Source organism: Gnatocerus cornutus, chromosome 8 (genome assembly GCF_029298725.1).
Source record: "Gnatocerus cornutus isolate USDA-ARS CGAHR chromosome 8, icGnaCorn1.1, whole genome shotgun sequence".
Lineage (NCBI taxonomy): Eukaryota > Metazoa > Arthropoda > Insecta > Coleoptera > Tenebrionidae > Gnatocerus > Gnatocerus cornutus.
Window position 1 is genome coordinate 10,544,946 of NC_142240.1, and position 22,050 is coordinate 10,566,995.

The window sequence follows — 22,050 nt, forward strand, 5'->3', positions numbered from 1 at the left end:
CGAGCCTCACTAAAAAATTCGGATCATTCCCGGCGATATAATCGCTCATAGTTCCATTGTACTCGACCATTCACAGACCCTTCAACAATAGTGAGAGAGAAAAAACGGAATGTAGTAAACACATCTCTCATTTGCATTGAAGGTGTGAGATAATAGAGTCACGTAGAATCCAATTTTTTCCAATAAAATTTGGCTGCGCATTGTCCACGCACGGATTACTTGTAATTACTGAACAACCTTGTGCGAAGAGAGCAAGGAAATGACCCTCCAACATTGTGTAATTAATCTGGTTACTTTCAGAACAAATTACTTGGTGGATTTATTGCATACTTGCGTGTAAAAAATGAATAAATGCATAGTTTATGGCTGGTTTTTATTGGGTGCAATTTAAATGCGAATCATACGTAACTTGTGCATTCTTGACATGATGTCCATTGTCCCGTTAGCTCAAAATGAGGACACTCCTACTGTTTTCACGATGACGCAACCAAGGGTTGGAGTCCAAAAATGGACTGAGCACGGAGGAGGCATCCAAGCCAAAAATTTTTCCTACGTGATGACCACCACGAGTTTGGTGGTCTTCCTCCGGAAGTTGATACTTCAAGAATGTGCAATTTAAAGGGTGCGTCCGTGAATTGGGTCACTTTTGGCACTTCTGCTAACCATCATCGACAACAGCCTGCGGGTAACGGGCGAAGAGGAGGAAGGAGCGAGATGGAATGATCTTGACCGAAGTTGCTGGGTTATTGGCCTTTCCAAGTTTACTTCCCGGTTTTGCTCGAGTCTCTTTTGAGTCATTTGCTACGCCATGGCCAGTTCGCCAACCGTGGACAAACAACTTGTCTATTATTATGATCCCAAGCCGTAAAACTTGCTCTACGTGATCCTCTCTCTCCGACCACATTCTTCCTATTTGATGACGACGTTGCACAATTCATCGGTTGTTGGTTGGGATTTTGGTTTCGACCGAAAACCGTTATAGATGGGGAAATTTTTAGCTGCCAACCTCAATTCGGAGAAAAACAACTGCGTTTGCAGAAAGTATTTGTTTTTGGCGGTGGGTCGCCGAAAAACAACAACCCACGTATGAGTCACGGAGATCGGAATGAAACATCACTTAGGAGAATGTTTGTCCGACTCTTAACTCAAAAGATTAAGGTGGAAGAATCCTGCAAACGCAAAGTATTCCAAATATTCCAAAATTTTCAAAAGCTACAAGTAGATTTTCGAATATTGCAGAATCCAAATTAAGAAGCTCGAAGTTCAAAGATTCAAAGGAATTTTCCGACCATTATCCTTTCGTTTATGTGGCGTCCTATAATATTCATATTTTGCTTTATGGCTGCCCGACCGAAATACTTTCAGATTTCTCGTTTCAGCCCCATAAAGTCGGAACTCTGATTGAAGGGTTGTTGGCCACACTTTCGATTTTACAAGGCTCATAAACCTTTCAAGTAAAAGTACAATATTTATTGCACAATCCGTCTAATTTTTATGGAGGGTTGAGATAATTCTGAGAAGGTTGAAACGTTTGTGCAATTTGAGGGCGTTGAAACCGAAAGTATTGTGGAGGCTGAGGGCAAGGAAGTGCTTTTACCTGCGCCCTTTTCAATTTTAGGTTCGTTTCGAATTTCTTTACAATCACAGGAAGCGGAACGATTTGAAAAAATGGTTTCCCATGGCACTAAACATTATCGAATTATTTACTCAAAAACCACTTTAAAAACTTTAAATATTGAACTGTTAGGTGTTAAGTTTTTCTAGATAAATATTGAATGTTGTAGTTTGAACAAGACGCATCCGTTGGGCCAGTTTTGTGGTGATTATGCGGCAATAATAGAAAGACAAAACAATTGTGAAAATAATGTTAGGTAATAGATTATTGCAACGGTTACAACGGAACTCGTGCCCGAGAAGTAGTTATCCTGGTGCCGTCTAAGTCCAACTTGACCTGGGTCAAATCGCTAAAGGCGTCATCACACAATTTCGGTTTCGTTTTGTGCAACCGCTATTCGGTCTCGTTATTCATCTTCATGCGTAGCGGGCCGTGGAAAGTGATGCTGGATTGTTTCCCGTCATATAACACTAGATTGGTTAAAAGGAATCTTCAAGGTCGGGATGTTTGCCAATTTTGGGGTCGACGTTTGTTCTTGATATTTGCGGGACCCTGACCCTCGAAAGTCCGGTACCGTTCCGGGCAAAACGCATTGTCTTGCAGCGCCATCACGCGTTATGTCATCGCAAAAGTCTCAAGGTTGGAAATTTTTTTGCGATTTCAGGTGGCCATAAATTCCAACATGCTGGCATGTACACACCTATTGTCCCAAAAAAAGCAAATACTGGTTTGTCTGATTTTATCTCGGAAGAACATTTTTTCGTACTTGCGGTCGGATAAATTTTAATTTTCTTGAAAGAGCGCCGAGCTGGATCTATTGTTCTTTGAAGCGCCACCTGGCGATCATTTTTTCGATGATGAATGGGCTCGTCGAGTCTCTAATTACACAAATTGATCGATTTTTTTTTCTTCGTCAGCTGCCCAAACCGATGGGTCAGCATCTGGTCACTGGGTTGGTGGTGAAAATCTCGAATTACATATCCATCTTCAAGGCCGCATTTTTTCCAGAAAGTCTGCTGGAGCTAAAAATTCGATTAAATTCTCATTGTCGAAATATTGTGGCCTTGGTACCGTGCCGCCCTCTCACCGCCTTTATTCTTATAATTGGTTTAAGTTGTTGTTTTATTGTTATATAATTCGAATTTCATTGGAAAATGGTTCGAAACCTTGGCGCAGAGTTCAACAATTTTGTAAACTTTACTGATTGTGGTCGCGTTGACGATGATTTGACAGTTTCAAATGGCGTAATTGGCATGAAATTAAGGAAACTCTGAATGATATTTGATTAGAAGATTGTCGCTGTTTTTTCTGATTACAATGCGAATTTAATTGGTTCGTTATTCGGTTTTTGTCGGATTGAGGCAACGAACTTGGGCAAAAAAGACAAAATTTCAGAAGAGGTGAAACAAAAAAGAACCTAATGGCTGTTGTGTAAAATTCTAGCATTCACATTCACAACATGACGAAGTCCAAGAAATTACAAAACTAAGAGCTATAAATGCAGATTTTCTCTAGTAGATACTCCTGGATCTTCTAGAAGTTTTAGAATCTCTTAGAAAGTCGTAAGATTTTTAGCCCTAGATGAAATAATCAAGCTCACAATCCCACAATCTCCATGGACAAAGCGCGAGCTTCTGGCTAAAACTCATTGAATTCCGCCTTCCATCGCCCGCAAAATCTTCCATAATTCCATTTATGAGAATATCCTTTATTAATCCTCAGTCCATCGATCACCGGAAAATAAACACCAGGTGGCGCTTGCCAAACAATGCTCTATTGGGAATGTAAGTGTCGTTTTACCATGCGTGGGAATGCGAATCTTCTGCGAACAAGTTCAAGAATCGCGCCAGATGGCAAATGGGACCTTCCAAGATGCATTAATTGGCTTGTATTCGTTGAAAAACGTGGGATTCATCTAGAATTTGTTGCGTAATTGCGCCACCATTATCAAATAATTCACGTAGATAACATCCTGTCGAAAAATAATAGCTATGACCACTGTGCTAAATTCGGCCAGTCCAAACAAGTATGATATAATCGTTTTTGCCGCCTTGACTTTGGTAATGTTGAATGTCTTTCAGGTAACATCCAGTCGTTGACCCGTTAGTGAGCGGCCAAGCGTTCGCCAACCAGAGGTTAGCCAATTCATTTAATTTGCAGAAAAACAATCTCCACCTCTTGAGTATCTCACGTGATGGCAGTGATCCAATCCCGAAGAAACACATCTCCACGTGACTATCCATACTAAATTAACCTTTCCGCGACCACCTTGGAGGAATTAAAAAAAATTCGCAACATGTCCCTTTAGTCTTAGTGACACAATCCGAATATGGAGGGGTGCATTTGTGGTTGTCCTTGGCGAAGACGCAATTTCTTAGTTTTAACGGTTAATAGAGAACCGAAAAATTCTGGTTTTTCAGAGATTGATCAAGGATGACGGTTTGGGTCAGTGGCGCCGAGGATTTTTTCGCAGATTCGCAAGCGTTGCCGATCTGCGGTTTCATGGTCAATTGCCGCAGCGTTTTATCAAAAGGGCAAATCAAATATTTACTTTTATTTCAATTTCATTGTGGAGCACGTGAAACTCACGTAAGACACAGAAATAGATCAAATACATGAGTCACAAAACTTGAATAAGAATAGAAATTGTCTAAGTGAGCAGGAGAGTTCAATGCCAGATCAAGGCAGAAACGTGGCACTGAATCACGCATAGAATTGTGACAAAATAAAAAGAAATTTCCGTAAAAATGTTCGGTATTTCGAGTGCCCTGTCAACTTCTTGCGGATGTGGTCGGCCATTGACTTCCTCAGCAAAAGCATGGCCCTGAAAACCAAAAAATCGTAGTATCTCTCTTTAATTAGCTGCGTTCGCCGAATCTTATGTAAATTTAAATTGCGTAATGCGTCCATCTTTCCAATTAAAAGCAGCTTTCAGAGCATGTTGCCTCCGCCGACCGGAAAATAAAAACAAATCCTCCGAAAATTAATCGAACGAAAGGAAACAGCTGCGAAGGAACATAAGGCCCTGTAAAAAATTCTAACCCTTCACCTTGCGCTTCCGACCTACCCCAATCACTATCATCTACCTAAGATAATCAAGTATCATCCATATGTCGTCTCGAGTTTTTCCCACACAAAATGGGTCGCTCAAAGGACGTTTCAGAATTGCGCAACTGTACGCGAAATCATTTTACTATCTGTATAACAGTACTCTGCATACGTTGAAGAATTTTCAACGTGGAAATGGGACATCGTTGCTAAACAAACAAGCCGGTACCAACCGCAGATAGCTAAAAAGTAATTTGCATCAATTCCGAGGTAATAGCCGCAATATGGCGGAGTAACGGTGCTTTTATTTGTATAATAAATATTTTTTACTTTTGATTGTTTGGTTTCGGAGTTAGCGGCTAGGATGTTGTGTGTTCTTGAATTATTCAGATTTATGCAATATTTGCTTGCTTTGTTGGCAACATTGACGGTCTTACCACAAATACGCCCAAGAATCAGCCATGAAGTGTTAAATGCAGAAAAAATAACAGCAAGGCTCTCAACTGTTAAAATTTTCAGAAAAATATTTTCATTCGTACTCGAGGTCAAATCTGTTTTTTATGGAAATGAATTGGCATTTCATTTAAGAGTTATCACCTCCCTCCTCTTCATCCTGTTGCAAATCGGCCCACTTCCGCATTTCCTGTTAATTGCGACATTGGCCAGTCCTTGACCGTGACGGGCGTCGGAAGTGGGGCAAGACGAAGAGAACGTCCGTGTTATTTTACCCTTCTTTTGTTGCACCCTTACGAGGGCGGAGGGGTTGTGTCAGCTGCTTGAAAGGGTGTGGGAAAATCGTACAGGTGTTGCGGAGGCTGGGAACCAGAGAAAGTATTCAAGGGTGGTTATCTCCATCTCATGGTCGATGAACCACAGAAATTCATCACCACTTCTAGAATTAAAAACGAGTTGGAGTGTTGTGGTCACTTTGCTCTTCTTTACCGTTATTGATGAGCAAGTGAACACAAATAAGGAAATTTCCATGGAAGTTCGGCGAGACGATTTATGGACGATCATGGGTCGCCCACTACCATGGTAGCGGTGCGGTCAGGTAACATACATACACACAAACCACGCAACATAACGGGGATCGGAAAGTAACTGCGACAGTTACGGAGTTACTTTTATTCAAATTTTGATTTCGTTCGAAGCCTGCCCGCGAAAAGAAGAAAGTTATGCGAAATGCAACGCCGAAAAGAATAGGGCAGCAACCACCGCGGTAACGCCAACGCGTGATGGAAACTTCACCACTCAAAAATTCCTCAACAAAAATAGACGATTCGTTTTTGTTTTATTTTTCGAAACAACATGGCGGCCCAGTGCTATTTTCTTGGTGGATTTTTGGCTTGGAAGGAGGCGAAGAACGGGTTTGGTTCACTAGGCAATCGGAGGTCGTTGATACCGCGACCGACGATTCTCGCATTGCACTCGCTCTTATTGCGCAACTCTTCCTTTTGCTCTTTCTTCACCTTCTCTTCAACAAAATCAACAACGAAAAGAAATCGAACTAGAGGTAATGTTATGCAAGAAAAACGAACTTGTTGCTCTTCGTGTGGAAATGATTGGTACTAAATATGGTCTTTTCTTAGAGCAAGAAAATGTTAAGTGCATAGAAAAGAGGATTTCGAATTCTTCGGTGGCAATCAAAAACGATTCAGTCGTTAGGTGGAGGATCTCTACCCTGTAATTTCCATGTTTTTGATTTTATCGCTGAGACCGTGATGGTTTACAATCTTTACCTGAGAAATTCGGGGTAACAGGGTATTCATGGGCTTTGTACGGATATTTGTCAGGAGTTCTATGGTAGACATGGGAATTTGCAAGAAAACCCCTATTGATTAATTAAAATTTAATTTTTTGTTTTAAATCTAGAGGGAGCTTCGTTTCCTCATTGTAAAACCATGTGTGCTTTTCTCGGAATTTTTTTCTTGTAAGGCGAGCAGGAAATTATGCAGAACCTCCAATTAAATATTCACATCACACTTCAACTAAACTATTATAATCAGCAACAGCAACATTTTTTGCAATCGCCGCCTCGTAAACACGTTTACATTATAATTCCTGCTGCTCCTCCTGCTGCCTACAATTTAGCCCGATTCTCGGAATACACAACAATCTCATTTGTTAATCAGAATTTATAGCTTTGTTTACACTGCGAAAGTCATTAATCCCAAGATTTTGCGCCCGTCAAATTGGCGTGTAAAGGAAGGAATATTCATTTATCACGTGCATTTCCTGCGGCCATTATTATTCAACATTTCCTTGCATCTGACACATTTCCAACATTTATATAACTGCTCAAAATGATGCACGATTTCAAATAATCTGCGTCATTTCTTTTCATCAAAACGTTTAAATGATTCACAAGTTCAATGCTACGTCGCCATGTTAGCGTGATCGCGAAAGAAGTGGGAGGATTATTGAACTTAACCTTTGCTAATGCCATTTGCAGAATACGGTCAAGCGTCAATGTCTAGGCACCGAGGCGTGGATGTTACGCAAGGATAAAGTCTGCGGGCAGATTAGCGCACCACCATGGTGGTAATGGGTGATATTACCTCATGGTCTTAAATGGACGAACCACGTCCTTGTTGTTTTGCCAAAAAACGGTACCATCACCGCACCGACCACTCTTTTGGTCCTCCGACAATAAAGAACCAATAGAACTCCGCAAAGCCAAGTCATGTTATATAATTACAAAGCCTTCTGGACCTACAGAGATCATTTCGACACGCATTTGTTTACATGACGTGCCTACTACAGTTTTGCATTTATTGGTATTAAATAATCTTAGTAATTAATTAGTAACGGTAATTCTTGCGTAATTTGCATAAACGAATGAGAATGTCGCTGTAAACATAAAACTTGAATCGTTTAGTGAGGCCTTCTCATGGCCTTTAAATTTAAAAATTCTTCAGAAAATACTGAATGAGATTGTTTTGGATAAACAACGGTTTCTGTGTTCTTGTCTTGCAACAGCCGGTGAATTTTACGAAAGGAGTCACGCTTTTTGCAAGTGTTCTTCGAAGAACTTGATTAATTGGCAGTTGCTGAAGCTGGCCGTGTAGGCCTTCAATGTCAGAACGTACCAACTGCATAGTTATGATAAAATGGCGAAAGGAGTTGATATATTACATAACGACTTTTTAATTCTTATCAACGTAATTATGCATTTTTCTTCCACCTTTTTCTAACGGTGCCTTTTAAAAGAGCAAAGAAAAATGGCGATTTTTATCATCAAATCCAACGAAGATCGCAGGCCCGTTCTTTTCTTGACCTCTCATCGCAGTCTCCAGCATCCCGCACGAAATTTCCATCTAACGGCAATCATGCGCGGGCCCCCAGCAGCGGCCCCATCCCGTGTGTGACAGTGACCAATTTGCGCCGATGGGACCTTGGCCTGGGGGTTGGGTGAGGGGTTTGCGGGGTCCATGTGCGGACACACGCAGCAGGTTCATTGCACCTGACGGAATGGCGAGTCCGGGCACTGACGTGCTGGTTATACCGTTAGTCCGCGCGCTAATGGGTTCCGCTAACATTACAGCGGAACCCATTCTGCATCTGACGCTGCTTCAGCAGGAGACAACAGACCCGGAGCACTCCGGGGATTAATAGGGTTGGAGCGGAACCGGAGCGCTGTCTGCTACGACTTCCAGTTGTCGCGGGCAGACACGCGAGTTGTAATTGCAGAAAAGAATGCCAACATGTGGCGGAATTTTAGGACAAGGGTGGTTGGTGAACAGGTGACTAAACACCTGTCAAAGTTTTCATAAAATCTGTAATAAAGATGGGAACAATAGAGACTCATACGCGGTTTATATTGTGAAAATTTCATCGGTGTTACAACAAAGAAGCAATTTTCTCGCAAATAATCAGATTCCTTATAATTCTAAGTACATAATGTGAGTGGCGTTCAATGTAGCTTCCTGTGTCATCTGCGCGGCTTTGTCCTTTTGATTATCCTTCTTTCATCGAACTGTACAATAGCTCTATTGTCGCGAACTTATCACCTTGACTTTGCAAGGTCAACATGGGACGATCTAGTTGCCACTTTATTTGCAAATTGTGTTCTGACTTGGCGTTGAAGTCTCTCGATACGTGACTCGACTTGCATGAAAATCATGTTGTACCAACAAAAATAAGACTTCTTCGCTAACAAAAAAAAGCGAGACTGTACAAACATTGCTGAAGCTACCGGAAACAACTGTGGTACATCACGTCTGTGCGAAGTTACGGTACTAGAAGAAAAACTCGCTCAACTTTGAATTCGTGAACATTCACCTAACCCAGACTCAGTGGCCGGTTGCATTTTAATACAAAATGAAGAGCGAGTTCACGATGGCAATGTTCGCAGTGATGACGGATGGCTGTTCACAACTTCTGCAGCGTTGTCTTTGCCATATGCCATCACCGTTAGGACATGATGTGCACACTTGATTGATGCAATAGGAAATTTCCAGCAAAATGGCTGCTCTGACGTGACTCGAGAACAATTTCCTGAGGATGGTCATCAGGGAAGTCCTTTCGCTCCTCACCGGAGACTTTCATCCAAGCACAACCGGAGTAATAAAAAATTCACAAGATTACCCTAACGGTGCTAAAAGTCCCTATTCCATAAATCCGATTAAGAGGCGTCATCTGGCACATTACCCACCGCCAATAAAAACGATAATTACATCAACACGGAAGCGAACTTGATGGCGCTTATCGACCACCATTACCAGCATGCCGTCCACCACGCGCCAACTAGATACATTATCTTCCATTACAATACAAACAGAACAACAGTTAGACCTGATCGCCGAATTCCTGCTGAAAACGAAAATTCTCAGATTCCTGCAACGTCAATCGCCTTAGAAATCCCTAACGGTAAAACCGCGACCGGAAGTTCATCGTCGTCTTTAAAGCTACTAGAATAAGGACTTTAACCTCTTGTGCCATTCAGTTGGTCATGGCGATGTGCAGACGCCAAGCAGGAACGACCTGTCGGCGCTGATGGACATTTTTCTAGCAGGATGAGCCGTTGTGGCGACCGCAGTTAATCTAACTTCTCGGAAGAGAAGATAACAGGAACTGAACTCGTAAGGAAATGCGGGACGAATTAGGACAGAAATTAAAAATGGAAGTGCCGGGAATTGAAAAAATTCACTCATGTGGGCGCAGTTTTGCAGGAATGGGCGGTGACGTAGACCGAGCCATTTCCTGTTAATGGTCTAATTAAATTTACAGTTTCTCGGGATTTAATCGGACGAAAAATGGTCATTTCGTTTTCAAGAAGTAATGAGATATAGGTGTCAAATATTGCTAAAACGTGTTCTAAGAAAAGTTGAACTCCTGGAGAGACAAACATATTTTATGTTTGACTGAAACCTTCGACATTTGACAATTTATTCTTTGACTATTGTTTATAGTTGCAAAAAAAATGAAATTTTGATATTGGAAATAAGTTTTCATTCTTTGTCGCATTAAAAAAAAATCCTGCAGATGCTATACCCAGCTTTACCATGAAAATATTACTGTTTCTTGTGTATGTTTTATTCTGTTATTTTTCCATTCTTTCTTGTCAATAAAGCTCTTTTTAGATCTATTTATTTTCGTTCCCGCACCTTGCCATTGTTTAAAAGGTTAAGTATTTCTTTCTTCTACTTTGATTTATTCCCAGAATTCAGCGATAACGTAAACAATTAATATAAACAAATAACAACTCGTTTTTGCAAAAAAACAAGAATAAAATAAACATTACTGCACTTGTAACCGTGACAAACTAGCAACTTTGGCAATGAACTTCACGAAGCCTACGTCAGCCGCGAATGTTAACCTGCGCTTAATAGCAACAAAAGCCATTTTATTTCCAACTGCGTCACATTCACATCAATCACACTGAGCATCTCAACCTACAACATAATTGTCTCATTCTAATTACACGATTACACGTGACACGACTTTTATTTTTCGCAACGTATACTTAGCTTTTTATCGAAACATGAAATTTGTAGTGTTTTTGGTATTATGCATGGACAATTTGACAGTTCTTTGACCTTAGTTCTTGACGCTATGACGCGGCGTTGGATTAGCCTTTGAATAATTTATAAATTATCTAGTTTTGAATTTTGAGTGTATTTTCGTGGTTCAGGGCCGTTATGTGGGTTTTTGGTAAATAAGCTTGAACTTGTGGTATTTCGCGATGCAAAAACAAGCTGCGGAACGAGTTTTATTGGTACAACGAACTTGAGGAAACGCCAAAGGGCCATCACTATATTTCGGCTAAAAATGACAACAACAAACCCATAAACGCTACTGATAAGCGATGACACATTAACCAGGAATTTAACGTGTTTATTACCCTTCGTGCCTTCACCCATCGTTAACATCTCTACATTTCCCGCGTAATAAGATCTCGTGGCAAGTCCGGTGCGCTCCGGGCCTAGTTCTGGCCTTGACATTGACTGTCACCACATTCTCCGGGGGGCCCTCGCGAGGCTCGATTCGACTCGCCCACTGTGCAGATGTTATCCCTCTTACTCATGCGAATTACGAAAAAATTGTGCAATTTTTTAACATGTGACGATGGTCATTGCCATTACGGGTCACTTAACTTGGAAGTTCCCATAAGTATTGTGTCACAACAAAGTGCTTTATAATGGCGGATTGTTGTTAACTGCTTTTTAAACACGTTCTAAACGGGTTAAGTGACTAGGAAGTTCACTTAAGTGTGCGGAAAATGCGTGTAATGCCGCGACATCTGCAAGAGCCATGGGATGCGAAGCGCGTGACGAATAGGAACCAAGAACTTACACTCAAACCCAATCAAAAGCATTCTGCCGATCAGAAAGGGATGTCTTAAACATTTCCTGCGGTTTATCTATATAAAAATATTACACCGCTAATGTAAATACTTATTCCTGCGGTGTTGTGGTAATCTAATCTATGAGCTCCTGGATTCTTTTTTTGCAGAATTATTCACTTAGCCAGAAAGCAATTTTCTGCAGTAACCTGTAAAGATTAATAACTTCTATTACCGTTTTAGTTGCAGCAATAATCTATCCATTCCTTGAAACTAAATACCATAGCAATGATTCCTGCTGTGTCTATTTAAATTTTTCTAAATTTAGTACGTTGGTTTTGCAATAAAACATTAAATAAAATACTCCTGCTACGACCTATGGAACGATAACCATTTAAACGTTATAAATTAAAGAACTTGAATGTTAGAGTCGTGAATCCTGCTAATTTAAAATTATTTATGGCAAATGAATGTGATTTTGTGAGACAAACCCGAGTCCTGCTGTCCCAGGAGCAACAAGCATAGCAATATCGGTAATTATAGGATTGTAACAGAAATTTGAATCATTGGTGAATCCTTGAGAGAATTTTTAGCATTCTAGAAAGAAAAAAAAATCCTGCCACTCCAGATTAACGTACAAACTTATTATACCCGGCAAATAATTGCGGTTTCTTTCACATTATTGCACATTCCATTCTTTAGAATATTAAATAACATTAGTTCGTAAGTTCCTGCTGCGTATAATATCCAAGAACGTTCCCACACAATATTTTCATATTTGTAAAAACCATTCTTGGTAAAAAAAGATAATTACACCAATAATGAGTCACTATCACTCCTGCATGATCCTTGTGGTTACCTGAAACTGTCAATTCAAGCGAAACTAATTAATCTCTATAAATGCAAAACTGAAAATCTGGTTTGCGTGCTCATCTGCGGGGTAATAACGTGTAATCCTGCTAATTTATTGGTTTTTGAGCAAAAGCTAAAGCAGGAATTAATGCAATAATGAAAGTAAAAATAAACTTGGAGCTGCCTTAATTAAGATTTCAAAAAAGGATAATAGCTATAAATGTAGCAAGATAACAATAAATCCGCGGTTATAGCCGGGACAACAAAAATGGCATACCAAAGAAAGAATTTTTGAGTTGAAACTGTGTCAAGTGGGCCGTTCCTTGATAACTGTACATTTTGTCATTTCAGTGCTGAAAAGTGATAGTTATAGCTCTGAATCATTAACACCCACAACCCCAAGACCCATTCTAATCCTGTTGGAGTAATGGGAGCGATTGTCACATTTTTTGGCACCAAGAAGCTCCAAGGCTGTTTTTAATGAAATTCTGAAAATTCCCCGCCCCCGCGTGGGTCATCCTAACACCGAAATCTCCAATGATGCAATAAATTTTCGCACTTCCCGCCCGCCACCGACCTTGCCTCCATCTGTTTCTTCAAACGTGTCTTTTATTGTAGACGAAATTCCTGCGAAAGCAACCTGTCGATGGATGAAATGGCGACAAGTGAGCCGTTAGATTTTTTAATTGAAAGCAATAATCCAGGAAGATCAAAGACCTGCTCCATCACAAACCATGTGTGAAATGATCGAAGGCAACGTATAAACAATGCAAGTTACGTAACGGCTTAATCGGTTGTGTTTTTCCTGATTATGGTTAAATGTCATTCGAGTGGACGTCATTGAGTTTATTTTAATAAATTTCATATTTGCAAGCAGCAGGAATGATACTGATTGAGTGAAAATAAATAAAACAGTTACATTGTTTACTTTAGTAAATGAGTGATGTAATTATGAGCTTTTAGCCAGTCACTGTACTTGAGACGAGTTATCACAGAATAAAAATTAGATAGGCGGCCATCACTGCAGGAACTGACCAATAAACTTTCGGCTGACGCGGTTATAAATAGTTTAGTGTCTGCAAATTGGTGAGAAATTCACACTTTTAAAAGTGTGACACCCACGGATTTGTACACATGCTACAATGGACAAAGCGAATTTTGATCTTGGACAAAAATGACAGGACAAGTTTTTACGGCAGGAAATTTCCATAAGGACAATGGTCATTGATTTGTTCGGAGTTAAGAGTACAAGATCCTTCTAAAGGGCGAATTTTTGTCACCACATCAAAAAAGACTAATTTTCTAAAGATCAGAAAAACAGCGAGGAGCGAAGCGCAGCTTTCAGTCCAGCAGGATTTACAGTTCAGAATCTTCAATTTAAGTCAAATTTTTGGAAATACCTGTCTCTGAGTTTTTATACTCGTTCAATATTGTTCGCTTCAACATACAATAAAAAACTTTCAGATTTCTTCGTCCTTCAGTATTTAAAAAAAAAATAAGCTCAGTCGGAAGAAGTTAATGGCCATTTTAAAAAATTACGACACCTAACATTTTTATTATCTTTGTTTACGTATCTATTATTTACAATTTTTTTCAAGTCTTCTAGTTTGTTTTGTTTGTTTCTTCTATTTTTAGGCGTCTTTGTTATTTGTTCAATTCTTGTACGTTGTTTATCATGATGTTCTGTCTAGTGTCTATTAGCAGTCTTCATGCAAATGCCTTCAATTACTTGAACGGTTCGGCATCGCCGAAACGGTCCTCGAACACGCAAACCATTATGTTGTAATATTACTGTCAAACATGCCACAGTTGTCAATTTCGCCCATCGGAGGAGAACCGGTACAGCAAACCGGCAACATCGCCGGCCGTGATCTTGGCATTCTTGCATTAGAAAAAGACAGGCGCTAATTTATTGCGAATAGTTTTTCCGGCGGAGATCCGCGATGATTCTGGACGAAATCAGAACCCGGAGATTCGAACGCAAAGTGAAGCGACGAACGTGAGCACCCCATGACCTTGATAGGGTGCTTACTTGCGCAACTGGGGGTGTTCAACGCGAACAGGTAGCAGACGGAGCCCCGTCGCTGTTGCCAATGCCAAGCGAGTTCGAATGGGCAACCTCTACGGGTCGGCGTGTGCGGGGCCGAGAGGGGGACACAACGGTTCACATCGACTTTACTTCTTGCGGTCATCAGTCTTCACAAGGACTTGATCGCAGCAGCACGTGAAACTGGAGCTCATGTCTGGAGGTTCTTCAGTGTGACGCGAGTGCTTCAACTGTTGTGTGTGTATTGACAGTGTGTGTTTCTTTGGGATTACGGATGACTTAAGGCGCAATGCCGAAGATTTTCTTGATCAAGAACCGGCTGCAGTTGACGCAGCTGGTGCTGGAGGAAGCGCAGAATACTGCGAGTGTTAAGAACGAGATCTTGGACGAGGCGCAGCCCTTGTCGCTCACCGTCAACAAGAAGGAAGGTAAGAAAGAGGTTGATGGCGCTTATCCAAACTGACGCATCTAATGTGTCCTAATGGGGTTCTTATCACGGTACCGTTGGAAGAATGTCCATTAATCATTAAATTGAAGATACACTTATTGCCGCGACAAGGTGACAAGACAAACATAACTGTGATTGTTTGAAGACCACGTAAATATGAGAAATATGCGCTGAAACAGGTTGTCGCACACCGTTTCCTTTAGATGGTGCACCCAATGTCACAGTGTAGGCCCATTTTGGCTCGTCCACTTGCTTCACGTGCGCTCATTACCATAAAACCGTCTTTGTGCTCGGAGACTTCAACGTGCGCGCGGACGCGAAACTCCGGTGGTGCAAGCAAGGTGGTGTGGCCTTGAAGGTAAAAATCAACCACCAGCTTCACGAACCATTACACGTTCCAAGGCCAACGGAGCGTGAAATCCGAAAAGAACAATGCTCCATTATGCTCGCACATCGCATTTACCTAGGGAACAAAACACAGTGGTACCGCAACTTGCGCAACCTAACCTAACCAAGGCCAAGCGGTTCAACCGTTACTGAGCGGTGGTTGTTTTAACCGCGAGTTCAAGGTCGCCTTTTCTATTTCAATTATCTAACTCTTACCTCATGTAGAAAGTGTTCTCATGTCCGTGAGGACTTTCTCCGGTGATATAAGCGATCTTATCTTCTTTCTGGGTCATTATCACGGCTAATTTCTTTCACCCAGTTAACGCGCCGGCACGTGCACGAGCCTTCATACATCCAGACTCTTGCAAAACAAAAACCGGCGACAATGACTACCCATGGATCTTTTCACTTTTAACTCGGACCAAGTAGACCATGAAATAACCCGGACCCTTTGTTGCACTGACCCACTTTATTAAAACTGTTTGCCCATCGACGGGACCGAAATTGCGAAATTAACGTCATAACCGAACCCAAAACACCGTAGGAGGCCAACGGTTCAACACAATTATGTAAATATTTGAGACAGCTGAAATGTATCCTTGTCGGCGAATTCACCATTTTGACCCCGCAATTTGCGATTCTAACAAATTAATCACACATCCGGTGCTTGAAAAACACCAGAAATAACTCGAATTCTAGACGGTCTGATCGTGGAAAACTTCTACATTGTGAAATCGAAATGACAAATCTTTCTCATCGTAAAATGTTTAGAAACGAGCTAGCCCACGAAACTGTCAAGCGTCCGTTAGCTTTAAATATCACGGCTCAAACATAATTTTGTCACATCTCTTTATTCCAAGGTAATAAATGTGTTGCAAGAAACACCTCAGTGGTCGTTAACAACATGTTCGGAAAAGTCAAAAGACGTGTTTAATTTTTGTCCTGCGGAAAAAACAATGTCAAGGATTTCCCACAAACACTAATAAAAGCAATCACATGTTTGGGAACTAGTCGTCAAAAAATAAAGCAAAAGTGTTGTTTGTCCAAAGAACTGTTCAGAAAAATAAACACATTCCACTAGTAAGGAATACTATTGTTTTGCAAACCGATTGGTCCTTGGAAAACATTACAAAAATTAAATTTTCGTGGCTCTTTGATTAGCGGCTAATTTTAAGCTAAAATTTAGCATTGAAATTTCGTCATTTTAATGGTGCAGGTATTAGCAAGTTTTATCAGTAAAATTGGAAGTAGTCGCTCTTTTAAGTGAAGAAGTAATTGAAGACACCTTCACACAAAATCTTCAAATATCATTCCCCAGTCAAGGTTAAAAACACCATAAAACAAGAAGAAACTTACCTTTTTTCCAATCCGATAGTAAAATCCACCGCGTCTCATTGGTTTTCTTGTCAGCGCACGCCGGCAAATTCCTCCTTTCTTCTATTCCCTCAACGGCACTTTTATAGCCAATTTGAGTATCCTCGCCACCGCCAATAAACAACTCTTCTTTGATGGCATTCCTCTGGATTTTGCCAAGTGTAGAGATCCCAGCCACTTTCTCTATCCCAGCCTGAAAAAAAGATAAACAAATGTCAGTGCCACAACCAGTTCCGTTGTCCATTATTTTGGTTTTAAAACAAGTGATAACATCCGAGGCCACCGGAGTGTAATGGCCGATGTTAAAAATGGACGTATACTGTTGTAATCAAGAATTCAACAGGTGAGATAAATCAAAGACGGATTAACACGGCATTAGAATAAAGGAATTCGATTAACCTTGCGGTCGGTGAGAGCAGCTCTTTCGCCATCGTCGGAAAATTTTACATTAACGTTATCGTTATAGTGGAAGAATTCAAACGATGCGTTTTTTCGGGTCCCGGCAGAAACCAATTAAGATTTTTCAGTTGGCCGCTCCGGGGATGTATCTCATTTTTTCGTTGGCAAACCGAGCGAGCTTGTTCGTATCGCGATCTCGCGAACCCATAAATAATTAATAAATCCTCGAACAATTCCTAATAAATCAAATCTGTCTTTATTAAGCGACTCGCTTAAAGCTCACTTTTTGTTGTTCTCATGGCTAAACGACTCGCTCTTTATTGTAATTTTTTGAAACCGGCCGTAAAAGTGATGATGATGATGATAATGGCATTGAACTGTCTTCTTCGGGCGATTTGTGAGCAGGCAGGAAATCTGATTCTATCGTAAAAACACAGCGGTCGGTTATGGTAATTTTTTCTCGTTTGTATTGAAATCGATGCAATCACGCCGGCTTACTTTCTGTTTTTGATTTAAATTTGGAATGGACGGTTTCACGGACGTCGCGTCCGAATAAAAAATCACACACAGTGTGTTATGTTTCCCGAATTTCATTTACATTCGTTATATAATTTTATTGATAGTTCGTTGTAACGGATTTTGCTTCAGCAGCGGACAACTGTCAAGGTTCGCAACGTTTTCGACCACTTTGGGTCGACGAACGCCGCTGAAGGACACTTTTTATTTGCTGTTTATTCACTAATTAACGATAGAAAAACCGTCAGTCAGGTTCGCACCAATGAAAATTCAAAAAATATAAAGTGAGCCTCCCAGCGACTAGGAATTAGCATAACTGGGCTAATTTTACATCGGCACCTGTATGATTCACGCACGCCATTGGGGAAAAGATGACCCATTGAAGCATGAATATGAGGGCGGGTAAAATGAGCCAATAATTAACAACCACTTGATACAGGATGTTTCATTGAAACTGCCAGAAGTGGGCTAATTTGCCTTCAGCACCTGTTTCGTCTACGCCACTGGTCCTCAGACGTATCAATTATAATTAACAACCGCTGCTGATCCCAAACCGCGTTTTCAGCCTTGACTTTTTTCATCCTGTCCGCTACAATTAACGAAAATTACCATCTTTAACGGTAAAACAATGCGATTTCGTAATGAAAACAAGAAAAATCGATAAAAATTCCTTCTTTGTGCCCCCCTCGGACCGGTTTAAGCCCTGCAGGTGGCACGAAGAGCCCTTGTTGACCTTCGTGCAAGTGAGGGTTAAACCCGACGCATTTCTTTCCTATAAAATAAAACATTTGTTGGTTTGGTTAATTGTGCGAAACCACGTTGCCACCTGGTGACTTTTGCCGCACTTGTTGGGAGGATAATGAATGGAAGGTAAAGGTCAAGAAGGTGCGATTTATGCCGACGGCGTAATTACATTTTTATTTAATTGCGAGACGAGAATTCATTCTTGGTGTGATGATCAGATAATTTGAAAAAAATTACAAACAGTATTAGTCTTGCATGAAATTATGTTGTTGCCAGGCTGGTTATGAAAGAAATGAGCTGGAGCTGCGGCACGTGATGGGTTCGGGCGCTCATAAGGAATTCTATGCGTGTAAAAGGTATTACAAGGATGGGAATATAGGACACGGATCCGTGAATATTAACTACACTCGCTTTTATAGGGTTTCCGACCTTATTTTTAATCGAAGCCGACCAAATAAAATTCCTCGTGTTTTACATTTGTTCGTCTCCTTCCCGCCCATTGCAATCTCTCCTTCTGAAAATTAATTGAATCTCTTCAGCCTTGAGCCTCCATTTTATGGCACTTTTTCGTCTCTGAAGCAACTTGTGGTCCCGACTTCGAAACTCGACAAGGTCTCAGTCCCATTGCCAGTCATTCTTCACTGCCTCACTTATCCGTCAGCATCTGAAGGCTTACTTTTCATTTTCTCCTCGTCACCTCGCTTTTTCTTGGTCCATTAAACGCCTTGGTAAAACAAAATCACACGATTCGTTCCAGTCCAGTCCCACCCATTTTTGGTGCAAACCCGATCCCACCGCGTCATGTTTATGAATAAGATGCTAATTAACGAGTGTGAATGACCACGAATTCCGTTTCAGATCGAGACAAGCAGTCCGAAAATGATGGTAAAGGAAAACCTACATCATCGAAGTCGCCGAAGAAGGAATCAGTACCGCCTCGGCGATTTACGTCGTCTATTTTGGGGGGCGATGTCCCATATGGGAGTCCTGGGCATGTTCTTACACGAGCGGAGCGTAAGGAGTACGCCCCTATTGTACCACCGGATAAAGTCACACTTCCTGCTGTGAAAAAACCACCGGAAGATACTCCAAAGCCGCAGAATTTGGCACCTGTGAGACAGTTCTCTGTGATTCAGAGAACCCCAAAAACTACAAAAAGAGATGAAGATAAAGAAGCGCGATTACCGACGGCGCCGTTGGTCATACAGGAACCAGAGCAAGAACAACCTATAGATTACCACATTCCGAAACGGAAAGGGGAAACTGAGGATGAAAACGAAGAAAGAAGAATCAGAGAACAGCGGCGCAGTCACTGTTCCAAAGTTAGCAAACCTTTAATTTCGGTGAGGGCTATTGTTGGGAAGTTGCCGGTGACGATGTCGGCGGCTGCGGGTCATGGGAGGGGTTCTAGTAATAATCAAAGTTCGGGCAACCAATCGTCAAATTCCTCATCTGGAGGGGGCGGTGGGTTAAATTTCTCGGGTGGTACTTCAGGGGGTAGTTCTGGGGGGTCTTTGGGTGGTGGTACGGGAGGTGGTGGAATGAATCCTGGACGTGACGGTAGACAAAATTACGGACCTAGTAGTCCCCCAACTGGAAGTCTTCCTCCTTTTTACGAGTCCCTGAAAGGTGGGAATAACGGGAATTCTTACAACGCCAGTGGGAACTTTTCCTCCAACTATCTGGTTAACAACCAACAAAACATGGAGTGTGACACGGGTCAAGAACTTGCCAATCTAAGTTTGAACGGGGGGCAAAGTCCCCCAAAACAGTACTCCACCCTTCAAAACGCTTCATACGGCATCGTCATGAAAGACGAAGCTGATTTAGACTTGTACGAAACCAAAATTGATGCAATGAACCAGTTGCTTCCGAGCGGCTACTCTGGGTATGATGACTCCATGATGGTTGATATGGTCACGGGGGCCGTGGTCGATCCTTTACAATTCACCGCGACTTTAACATTCTCAAGTTCAGCCGAACACGCTCTTCTAGAAAGTCTTTCTGACGCCGCCGACTTATCCACCTTCCTGCAACGTCTTCCAAATGAAGAAAACGATAATGAAGAGATTATCACTAGCAATATCCACTCTCCCTCGGAATCCTCCCAAATCCAACAAGTCGACCAGAACCTCGACTCCTTCAACGATCAAATACTCAGCAACCGCAACTACGAAGGTCGCAACTACAACCACCAGTTCTCAAAGATGTACAATGAAACTCTCCCGAATTATCAATCTTCAGTTAACAACGAATCTCTGCAAGTGCAGATGCACCAACAGCAACAACAACAACAGATGTTGTCGCCGACTTTGAGCTTCAACGGAAGCGGTTTGGATTTGGATTCTCCTACGACGATGTCGTTACCGTCTCCGGGCGCGGCGAGTTGCTCTCTTGACGGCCCTCACAACGACAGCGGCTCAATTAGTCCACCAGCCAATGTGAGTGGTCGACGAACCAGCACCAGCAGCGAGGCGCCTGCCCTGCACGGCAGGGTAAACGTCTTGCAGCACAGGGTAAGCTTCCTTGATGCAGGCAAAGGCTCTTCTCCGACACAAACCATTCGAAGTTCTTGAATTGAATAGATTTCGATTGGTTTGGTTCTTTCTTTCTAAGCACTGCCCAAATCAATGCGAATGCTATCCCGACAGTAAAGTCACTTGTTTCACGTTCTGTTGTTTTTTCAGTTGGGTCTCCCTTCCGAAGTGCAGCTAGAGTTCGTCAATGGCGGTCACGGAATCAAGAACCCGCTCGCTAACCAAGAGAGTGTCCGCCAAGGACCCCGAACTGAAGACAAAACCAAAGTAGCATCGATAACAACGGAGGATGGCCAAACCAACTTCTGTTGTCGTGTCTGTAACAAGACATTTGCGTTGCAACGCCTCCTCAACCGACACATGAAATGTCACTCAGATGTTAAACGATACTTGTGCACTTTCTGCGGGAAAGGTTTCAATGACACGTTTGATTTGAAGAGGCACACGAGGACGCATACAGGTTAGTGTTATTGAGTCAAGACCAAGGTACTCTACGTTAGAGTTTTTTAGGTGTGCGGCCGTACAAGTGTAGTCTGTGCGAGAAGTCCTTCACCCAAAGATGTTCCCTGGAGTCCCATTGCCTTAAAGTCCATGGTGTCCAGCACCAGTACGCATACAAAGAACGGCGGACCAAAGTGTACGTGTGCGAGGAGTGCGGCCACACGACCAGCGAGCCCGAAGTACATTACCTCCATTTGAAAGAAAAACACCCTTACAGTCCTGCCCTGCTCAAGTTCTATGACAAGCGACACTTCAAGTTTACGAATTCGAATTTCGCAAACATGCTGTTGCAAGTACGTACCTAATTTCTTATTTATTTATTTATTTATTGAAGAAAAAAACCGTCCGATTGGGCTGCAATCTATGCGAAAAAAAGGGTCTCTGTTGTTTTTTTTTTTTTTAATTAATTGCGAGACGAACTCTTCATTTCTTTCTGTGATAATAAATTTAATCTTTTTCACTTTACATGATTGTAGTAATTATCAAGTTATCTGCAGGATTCGAAGAATATTGAAAGATAAAAACGGAGGCGATGCCGCAAATAATGTCGCGGGACAATATTTAAATCGGGTTATTTGTGCAATCAGGTGGATGGAACTGGGTTTATTACTATAGTGTAGGTTAAGTAAATGAACTGTTAAAAAAGGAACGTAGTTAGAATTTAGAAAAATTATTAAAGGGTTTCGAAATTAACAAAACTAATTCGGAAAATGAAAAGGAAGGGTCAAGGGTTCGGTCCTTTCTAAACTTTAACACGTTCCTGACCATTCTGGTGCTTCATAGAATAAACAAACTATG

At 41.6% G+C, this 22,050-nt stretch overlaps 1 protein-coding gene across 4 annotated transcripts; it reads left to right on the plus strand.

Annotated features, from left to right (window-relative positions):
- Positions 1–14,450: 14,450 nt before the first annotated feature.
- Positions 14,451–21,867, plus strand: ovo (transcriptional regulator ovo). 4 transcript variants are annotated; one of them, XM_088042943.1, is made up of 5 exons: positions 14,451–14,774; positions 19,073–20,730; positions 20,902–21,211; positions 21,262–21,545; positions 21,750–21,867. In XM_088042943.1, the coding sequence occupies exons 1-5, from the start codon at positions 14,636–14,638 to the stop codon at positions 21,771–21,773; spliced, it is 2,415 nt and encodes an 804-aa protein (XP_087899069.1). In that variant the 5' UTR covers positions 14,451–14,635; the 3' UTR covers positions 21,774–21,867. The 4 variants fall into 4 exon arrangements, with proteins under 4 accessions (XP_087899069.1, XP_087899072.1, XP_087899071.1 ...); XM_088042946.1 differs by having other exon boundaries at positions 19,073–20,655; XM_088042945.1 differs by having other exon boundaries at positions 21,729–21,820.
- Positions 21,868–22,050: the final 183 nt, after the last annotated feature.